The following is a 10,201-nucleotide window of genomic DNA, read 5'->3' on the forward strand; positions in this document are numbered from 1 at the left end:
ACCATAGTGGAGTTTGGAGTGTGACTGTTTGAGGTTGTGGACAGGTGTCTTTTATACTGATAACGAGTTCAAACAGGTGCCATTAATATAGCTAACGAGTGGAGGACAGAGGAGCCTCTTAAAGAAGAAGTTACAGGTCTGTGAGAGCCAGAAATCTTGCTTGTTTGTAGGTGACCAAATACTTATTTTACCGAGGAATTTACCAATTAATTCATTAAAAATCCTACAATGTGATTTCCTGGATTTTTTCCCCCCATTCTGTCTCTCATAGTTGAAGTGTACCTATGATGAAAATTACAGGCCTCTCTCATCTTTTTAAGTGGGAGAACTTGCACAATTGGTGGCTGACTAAATACTCTTTAATCATAAAAATTACTATATTAGATTTATTGTTAACACTTAAAACTATTCCTGTGCCATTCTTGAGGTCTCAAGGCATTTACAGTTTTAACAAAAGTGAGACCATGGTTCTGCGTATATGCTTTAATAATCGCTAAAAAGGTGAGGAAGTGATGGGTACAGAGGTCTTTGTGTGTGTGTGTGTGTGTGTGTGTGTGTGTGTGTGTGTGTGTGTGTGTGTGTGTGTAGGTATAAAGACTACAGAGAACCTCCATGGTCGTCGACTCCATATCAGGTCTCTAAAGAGTTTTGGGCTGTTTTAGCTGCCAGACTCGCTTTTGTCATCGTCTTTCAGGTCAGTGTGTGCATGTGTGTGTATGTCTTTCTTTCTAACATAGTTTTTGTTTCCATAGATGTTTAAACTATGGCACCCTTCATGAAAAAATATGTAAAATAAATAATGTATGTAATGACATTCATGGCAAAATTGATTTTGTCTCCTGCAACCATTACTATGTTGGTCTGGATGTGTGTTTGACAACTCAAATCAATTTTATTTATATAGCACTTTTATCATGAGACATTGTGTTAAAACAACATGCTATGTTCATTGATGAATTGTGCATTGATGAAAACATTGTGTTACTGAGATGAAAGAAAGCTATCTTCGATATGACTTTCAAATGAAAGACTGGAGTCAATAATCACCCCGAGGTATTTTACTGCTGCACGTAAAGAAACAGAAAGGCCATCCAGAGTTACTGTGTAATCAGAAAACCTACTTCTAGCTGCATAGGGTCCGAATACAAGTACTTCAGTCTTGTCAGAGTTAAGCAGAAGGAAGTTAATAAGCATCCAGTGTCTAATGTCCTTTACACATTCCTCAGTTTTTTAAGCTGGTGTCTCATCAGGTTTTGCAGAAACATACAATTGTGTGTCATCAGCATAACAGTGGAAACTAATACCATGCTTACAAATAATATCACCCAGAGGTAACATGTATAAGGAAAAAAGCAGTGGACCCAAGACAGAACCTTGTGGAACACCAAACTTTACCTCAGTATGTCTAGAAAAATCACCATTTACATCAACATACTGATAGTGATCAGTTAAATAAGACCTAAGCCTGGAGATGGCTGTTCCCTTAACTCCCACAACATTGTCTAGTCTATCCAGGGGATATGTTGATCTAGCAGCACTAAGAGTTTTTCTATACTTCAGGAAGCTTTCCTTCCAAGCTAATTTGAACACTACCAATTTTGTTTGACACCATTTACGTTCTAATTTTTGAATGGTCTGTATTAAAGTCCGAATGTAATCATTATACCAGGGTGCTAATTTTTTCTTTCTAATCATTTTTCTTTTAAGTGGAGCTACATTATCTAAAGTATAGCGGAACGTTGACTCTAAGCATTCAGTTGCCTGATCAAGTTCTGTGGGGGCTGACAGTGACCCAATCAAAGTTGACAACTCTGGGAGATCATTTATAAAGCTCTGTGCAGTAGTTGACATGAATGTACATTTAATACAGTAGTGTGGTGAGGTGCATATATTATTACTCAGGCATATATTGAATGAGATGAGATAATGATCTGAGATAACTTCAGACCATGGAAGTGTGACTATATTTTCTATATTTAACCCGAATGTTAGTATTAGATCGAGGGTGTGACCACCATTATGGGTCAGTCCTATGACACTCTGATTAATCCCTACTGAATCTAAAATGGACACAAATGCTGTTTTCAAAGGGGCTTCTGGGTTATCGAAGTGAACATTAAAATCTTTGACAACTAAGGGTGCTTTCACACCAACAGCAGTTGGTGCACACTAAACAATCCATTTGAACCAAAAGCTCTTAGTTCTGTTCGTTTTCGTCGGTGTGAAAGCATCAATCACACTCGGGTGCGTACTAAATCAAGTGGGCCGAGACCTCCAAAAAGGGGGTGGTCTCGGTCCGCTTGATTCTGCACCAAATGTCAACCTCTGGTGCGGTCCCTCTGGTGAGAACGCGAACCTGGACCAACTCAGGTCTAAATACGCATAATACGCCCATTTTTTCATTGAAAAGTGGGGTGTGTCTACACTGGATATAATGTAAAAGACTGCCCACACTAAGAATAGTAACTATTTTAATAACTATAACTATAAAGATAATGATGTGAGCATCTACACAATTTGATCATTATAACGTCCTGTAAACAGCGGCGTCAGGCATACGTGCGTGCTCCAGCTCTGTCAGCATTCTGTCAGTGGGAAATTCAGATTGCCCTGTGTTAACCTACAGCATAACAGATTCTACAGTAAAAGCCAGCTGGCTTGTCAGGCTAACAGATTATAGCCTACCTTGTGGGTCTTTGGAAAGATGCTTGTCTCATCAGCAGCAGGACAGCATTGGTAAAAATAGCGCATCTCCTCTGCCTGAAATGACGCGCTATACGCCTTCGGCGAATCCAGTATATCCGAAGATTGTTCTCCAGCTGCAGCTGCGACTCATTCCGGAACTGGATATTTTGCCAGAAATGGGTAATGTTGATGATATAAAAAGCAAGGACCAGCGCAAGAAACAGTGTGCGAACATGTCGCTCCATTGTGAAAGTCCAAATTGGCACTTATTTCCACCGGAAGATGACGAAACGTCATTCAGACCAATTTGGTTCGTTTGCATGTGTGAACGCGGACCACACGCAGTCTGTATGCTACAATGTAACAATTTTACTGCCTGGTGCGGACCAAATAATCGAACAAGCGGTGTGAAAGCGCCCTAAAGCTTTATCTAAGGAAATAGCCAGGTCTGAGATAAACTCTGCAAATTCAGAAAGAAACTCAGAATATGGCCCCGGGGGCCTGTAAATAATAAGTAACAGAATTAACTGGGTAGACATTTTTCGAGGCTACATACATTATATTAGTATGAATAACTTCAAGTGTATTACATTTATAACCAGGTTTTTGTGTTACACCTAGATAATCTTTAAAAATAACCATGACACCTCCTCCTCTGCCAGTTAGACAAGGCTGGTGTATATAACTGTATCCAGGAGGACTAGCTTCATCTCATCTCATCTCATTATCTCTAGCCGCTTTATCCTGTTCTACAGGGTCGCAGGCAAGCTGGAGCCTATCCCAGCTGACTACGGGTGAAAGGCGGGGTTCACCCTGGACAAGTCGCCAGGTCATCACAGGGCTGACACATAGACACAGACAACCATTCACACTCACATTCACACCTACAGTCAATTTAGAGTCACCAGTTAACCTAACCTGCATGTCTTTGGACTGTGGGGGAAACCGGAGCACCCGGAGGAAACCCATGCGGACACGGGGAGAACATGCAAACTCTACACAGAAAGGCCCTCGCCGGCCACGGGGCTCGAACCCGGACCTTCTTGCTGTGAGGCGACAGCGCTAACCACTACACCACCGTGCCGCCTGGACTAGCTTCATTTAATGCTATATATTCATTTGGCTTAATCTATGTTTCTGTTAAGCACAGTACATTAAACTCCTGATCAGTAATAAGTTCATTAACAATTAGTGCTTTAGATGGAAGAGATCTAATATTTAATAGCCCCACCTTTAGATCAGAGGTGCTGACAAGGCTTGTACAGTCAGTATGATCTAATTTTATATTGATTAGGTTACTGGAACAAACTCTCTGAGTATTTATGCTTCTTTGTTTAGCTCAGGGAACAGACACAGTCTCGATGTAGTGAACCCTGAGTGACGACTCTGTGCAGCTAGCAGACAGTTTAGCCTGTTCGTCTGCTCCCTGGCCTTGGCTCTGGATTGTCAGAAGTTAACTAGACCTGTTCTGAGACTATGAGATCAGCACCTTCCCGAGTGGGATGGATACTGTCCCGCCCTAACAGGCCAGCAGTGCCCTCAAAATTAATCCCATTATCTATAAAGTGCCACCTGGACAACCAGCAGTTCAGTGACCATAACCTGCTCTAAGCTAAATTGCCACACCACATTGGGATGGGGCCAGAGCATTCTACAGCATCGGACATCACCTTTGCTAATTTAAACACCTCTACAAAGTTACTCTTAGTAACCTCAGACTGACAAAGGTGTATATCATTAGCTCCTGCATGGATAACTATCTTTGAGAACCTGTGCTTGCCTAGGATCCTAAGATTGCCTGCTATGTCTGCCACCCCGGCTCCCGGTATACACCTGACTAAAGCTGCTGGTGCCCCTAAAGGCCTAGCTAATTTCACTAACCCTAAACCTGTTAAACACGTGAAGCAAAGAGGAGTGGTGCTCCCATGGGCGAGCTTCAGTGGTAGCTTTGGCTCTACGCTTATGCTGCCGAGTCGTCACTCACTCGCCCCGCTGTGAGGGCTCTAATGCCGGAGTTGGGGGATTACTAACTCCACCTAGGGCATCCAGACTTTCCACTGCGGAAACTACACTGTTCTTTTTGTCACTAGCCCTCTCTAAAGTCTGGATATGCACCTCTAAAGCTGCAATCTTCTCCATCAGAGAGCTAACTAATATACACTTATCACAAATAAAGCTATTACTAGTGATGGAGGAATAATGACTAAACATCCTGCACTCAGCACACTGAACACTGGGCCATGGCCCATTAGTGGGCCATGAAGCGGCATCTGGTGGGCCGCAAAAATTTTTTTTCAAGTTGAAGTTAATTTTTTACTCGTAGTGGGGTACAGTTGCTGGGTTGCATCCGACGTCACATCCACCTCATTAAGCTATGGTCACACTACAGCTTGCAATGTTTTGCAATGGGTCATTGATGAAAATGAGCCATTTTGGTGGCAATATACATGTGAGCTAAAAGTTGTGGTCACACAGTAGGTGAACACTTGACTGTCACGCCTTTGCACCCTTGAGCCTGGCGCAACTCAAGTGGCCGCGCTTGCTCACGGAGTGTGTCGTGCGCACGCTTGGGGCCCAGTTGTTATGGGAAACACCTGGTACAGGGCTTAATTTGAACTGGAACATGACAGAACAAGATCCGGAACCTCCGTCGTCGGATCTGGCAGCTATTTTCATTTCATTCGGTGTTCCGGCAGCTATTTAAATGGATCAGATCACCTCCGAGACCATCACAAAGGGAAAAAAAAATCAAACAATAAATTAAATAAATAAGTAAATAAAAATTTGTTTAGTGTTTGGTTTTGATTTTGATATCTGTTGTTGATTTCTCTCCTATGACATCCACAAAATCTATGCGAAAGGGGAAGGGGGGGGACATGGGGTGTATACTTCCGCTCAATAGAACACCGGGTTTTTTGTAGCCGTTAGCTTGCGCTGTGGAAAAAATGGCAAAAAAACCAAGAAAGCTTACTAAAATTTTTCAAAGTCCCAGGACAGCCGGATCCTAAATGACCTAAAATGGACGACGTTGGACACAGTGACACTTCACCAGCACCTGCTGCAAGTGTACCAGTCTCCAACTTGTTTTGTAAACCCTTTATTTCTTAACTATTATTTGAATTGATTGCACTTATGTTTGCTGGCACTGCTTTTAAACTTGAAATATGCTTGAAATCCTAGGCTATGCTTTTAAATACCCTACTTAAATCCTTAAAATGAGTCATTTAACTCATGTCTTGTGTGATCTGATCTCCAATGGTGAAATAAACCGGTTGTGATATGAGTACAGTCTGTTATTTTAGAAGATAAATTTAATATATAGCCTAATAAAAAATGTTTTATAACATAATATCACGACATATTACTGTCTGTAACTGTTCGTCACTAAAGCGTTTTCTAAGATCATAATGTCTGATATTATTATTATTATTTTTTTTGCCAAGCGGGGCCACTGCCGGATCGGTCAACACGTGGTAGGTCTATTGTTCAAATGCGTTCTACGGTCTATGGGGCTGCGTTGTGGGTGCAAGTGCCAGGACTGTTTTATTTATTTACTTTCTTTATAATCTCAGTCAGATACACAAGCAAGATTAAGTCTTTACTCTGCTGTGTTTTATTATGGCCATCAATATATTGTAACCTGTGTTTGATTTGTTAATTGTTGATCCAGTTGTTGCCCTAACGCAGGGGTCTGCAATGGCTCAGGAGCCAGATGTGGCTCTTTTGGTGACTGCATCTGGCTCGCAGATTAATCAGCTCACATTGAGATCAAGAAGTACACCTCCATTTAATGAAAAAGTCAGTTAGCTGTCCGCAAAGCAAAGCCTTTTGACAAAGAACATGGCGAAAAGGGAAAAAAGGTGACTGGTAGGCTACCGTACATTTCAACAGGAATGGACAGAGGAATTCGCCTTTGTGGGGTGAGAGGGTTCTGCTTTGTGTCCAATAGGCCTATACAATGACAAGATTGCATCGATGAAACAATGAAATAAAGTGGCACTTCGAAACACGCCAAGCTACGTTTGTGTCAAAATATTCAGCGGGGGACAGGAGGAAGACGGCATGTCAAGAGCCTCTTCATTATGAAAAAGAATATATTACACTCAAATTGTTGGTCATACGTAAAAATGCATTTTAGTTGTATTCAGCGTCACTTTTTATATATGGCTCTCATGAAAATGTATTTGAAAATATGTGGCTTTCATGGCTCTCTCAGCCAAAAAGGTTCCCGACCCCTGCCTTAACATATGTGTGGAGAGCGAGAGTGAACTTGAGTGCCTGTTTGGAGAACATTCTGAGCGTTGTCCATTGTTGTCCAGGATTGTTGCAATACATGTCATGCAATAGGCGTGTGTGCGTAAAGTTATAGTAAACCGCCTCCCGCCTTTTTTTTTTTTTGAGTCGCCGGACCCACCCACCTCCTGCGTTCCGGGACCTCCCACTTCACAAATTAAGCACTGCCTGGTACTGATTTGAGCGCAATCAGCATGCACAGATACGGCAGGTGTATTCACAGAGGCTTTGCAAAGCATTATCACTGTCACATTTGTTTCTAGCCATGTTTATAACACTGTTTAAATATTCTGCTTTCTGTTTTGCTTTTGTAAATATCACCCCTGCTAATAAACTCTCTTCCTGCACTTAGATCCGTCTACCACCGTCTATCTTGTAGTGTCCTGATCCTCAGATCTTTAACCCATACAGTGGTGCTTGAAAGTTTGTGAACCCTTTAGAATTTTCTATATTTCTGCATAAATATGACCTAAAGCATCATCGGATTTTCACACAAGTCCTAAAAGTAGATAAAGAGAACCCAGTTAAACAAATGAGACAAAAATATTATACTTGGTCATTTATTTATTGAGGAAAATTATCCAATATTATATATCTGTAATATTGCAATTTTGTGTATAATCTCAAGTTAGTTCAAAAGCAAGAACAAAAGCAAGTTCTTTTAAGCAACTTTGGGAAAATTATTTTTCCACAAGTACAACAATTTGCATGCATTGTACATTTTCTGTAAGGGTGGCAAAAATTTTGGTATATATGATTTTGAGAGAAAACACTACTTTAGAAGAGTTTTTTCTAACAGTATAAGAGAGAATTTTTAAAAACTTTTACTATAATTTGGATTTGGAATAGTTATAAAGTCAATGTAGGATTGATGTTTTGAGAAATATGAGATGTTGAACCTCTTTCTCTCTCACACACATGCATGTGCAGAATGTGGTGATGCTGATGAGCGACATTGTTGACTGGATCATCCCAGACATCCCTAAAGACATCAGCATTCAAATCCACAAGGAGAAGATCCTGATGGTGGATCTGTTCATGAAGGAGGAGAAGGGGAAGAACTTCACCATTGGAGATGATAAAGCAAAAGAAAACAACTTGAAACACAGTCCTGTCTTCCACCCAAGACCGCTCACACATACTCAGAGCAACTGCTACTAACATGTGTACATATGTGTGTGTGTGTCATGACATTCCACAGATTACTCTTACATTGGTCTTTGGAGGATTTTGTTATTTATAAATTACATTAATGAAATTGATAACCAACCAATCACATTTCATCACAATCACCATGCGACTTTCCCTGTAATTAGTGAGATGAATTGATAATTGGTAACTGGTATTCTTTTTGTTGCTACAAGACAGAGTAACACATCCATTTTTGCTTTTGCAGCACCTTTGGACAGTTCCCCTTGGTTGAAGCCCCTTATCAGCCAGCTGAAGGGTCATTAAGGGTTTTTGATGAGGAATCAAGGTGACACCAGTGTAGAGTTTAGGAGCTGTACCACAGGAACATCCTTATTTATTCATTCATCTTCACTAACCGCATTATCCTGAGCAGGGTCGTGGTTCAACATGTGAGAAAACATCCTTATCTTAAGACTTAAATGAATAGGTTACAAGTAAAGGAATGAACTTGACATTATAGAAGGAAATCATGTTCTAGTATAGGAATTAGATCTTATTTCTCTTGTGTTTTTCCAGCAACTGCTGAGATTCACGTAAACAAACTCATCAGATACGGTTAAACATATCGTTGCTTTTGTGATGCAACTTTGGCAACTCTGTCCATTGCACATACATGACAAATATTAGTCATGTTTCACATGAAATAGATTTAACAAACTTTTGTTAATTGTCCAAATGTTACAGCTGTCAAACCTGTCATTTATAAGAAAAAATAGAATATCAATGCAATGAACACTTTTACATGATGATATTTCTGTAGACCAGTGTTTTCATTACAGCAAAACTAATAAAAAATGAATCCTCTTTTGTGTTCGACTGACAAACATCTGAATAGAGTGAAGTTGCATTTACTAAACTTCTGAAATGTTATCCTGTAATAGCTAAAGTTCAGATGTTGCCATGATTACTAAAAAGATAAGGTTTGAGAGTTGTTTCTCGATGTTCCTGTCACACAGCTCATAAAGTACAAATTGAGCCTCCAAAAAGGAGTAAACAAAAGCAATAAAACAGTCCATATTTAAAGCCAAGTTCAGATTTGGGTTTTATTTCACATGATGCTGCTGTACTCAGCTAGTAAATTAGCCATGTTAGCAGAAGTTGGCAAGGGTAAGTTAAAAACTTGATTAAAGAACATAGTTGGGTTGTGTAGAAGAGAAATACAAAAGATTTATGTTGATTTATAAAATCCAAACCTCAACAGATCAAATTACAGCTTGTATAAATGACAAAGTCCTCACTCCAGATTGAACTAAAGTTAAACTGTGAGTCCACCAACACTGTGGACCACAAAACAACTCATTTCTCTGTTTATTTCTATATAATCAGAGATGTTTAATATTTAATCACAGAGCTGTTCACATCTGCTTTACAAGTGTATTGGAGTTTTTAATTGTGACCTTTTTTGAGATTTTAATGTTAGTGGAGCTTCTGTTGTCCATTTCACACAGGTTCCTATTTTCTGTTTATCAGCTTTGCATTGAGTCCTTCTCTCAGTGGGCTATTTTTTTAAATTAACTGAATGGACATGCAAACACAAGTCAAAGTGAGATGTGTTAAATATGTAGTTAATACAATGATCCTGAGGTGTAATCAGTGCCCATTGTATGAATTTCAAGCCAGAAATATGGCAGCAGTTTTTAATTTAATTTAATTTTTTATTAAGAGGTGTCCAAACAGCTGGTTTCTTATACAATCTGGATCATATATTCAGCCAAGAATAAAATGTCTACAATGTCCCTTCATCCCAAATGATGAGACATGTTCACTGTTTGAAATTTGCTTATTAAACTTTTACAGTGGAAACGTGAGCATTACATAAATGTTCATGTTTAAATCACACTTACTTCATGTCAACAATAAGTCTGTATTACAAATTAAATATGCACTTATGTATTATATTCTTCTTGATCACTTCTAAAGTACAAATCCACCAGTGTGAATTTTGGCAGCTACTGTGGATTTTGATAGGCCAAAGACATTTTATTACAATACTGTATTTCAAAAGGTTGCTACTTACAGTGATGCTTGAAAG

The 10,201-nt window shown here is 39.7% G+C and overlaps 1 protein-coding gene across 3 annotated transcripts in view; it reads left to right on the plus strand.

The window, feature by feature from the left end:
• Positions 1-9,959, plus strand: part of LOC132891080 (anoctamin-1) — a 213,908-nt gene extending 203,949 nt beyond the window's left edge. For all 3 annotated transcript variants that reach the window (XM_060928564.1, XM_060928565.1, XM_060928566.1), the window contains 2 exons: positions 589-694; positions 7,909-9,959. In XM_060928564.1, the coding sequence (XP_060784547.1) occupies positions 589-694; positions 7,909-8,139 (337 nt within the window). In that variant the 3' untranslated portion in view covers positions 8,140-9,959. The remainder of the gene's footprint in view (positions 1-588; positions 695-7,908) is intronic.
• Positions 9,960-10,201: the final 242 nt, after the last annotated feature.

This window comes from Neoarius graeffei, chromosome 8 (assembly GCF_027579695.1).
Source record: "Neoarius graeffei isolate fNeoGra1 chromosome 8, fNeoGra1.pri, whole genome shotgun sequence".
Classification (NCBI taxonomy): domain Eukaryota; kingdom Metazoa; phylum Chordata; class Actinopteri; order Siluriformes; family Ariidae; genus Neoarius; species Neoarius graeffei.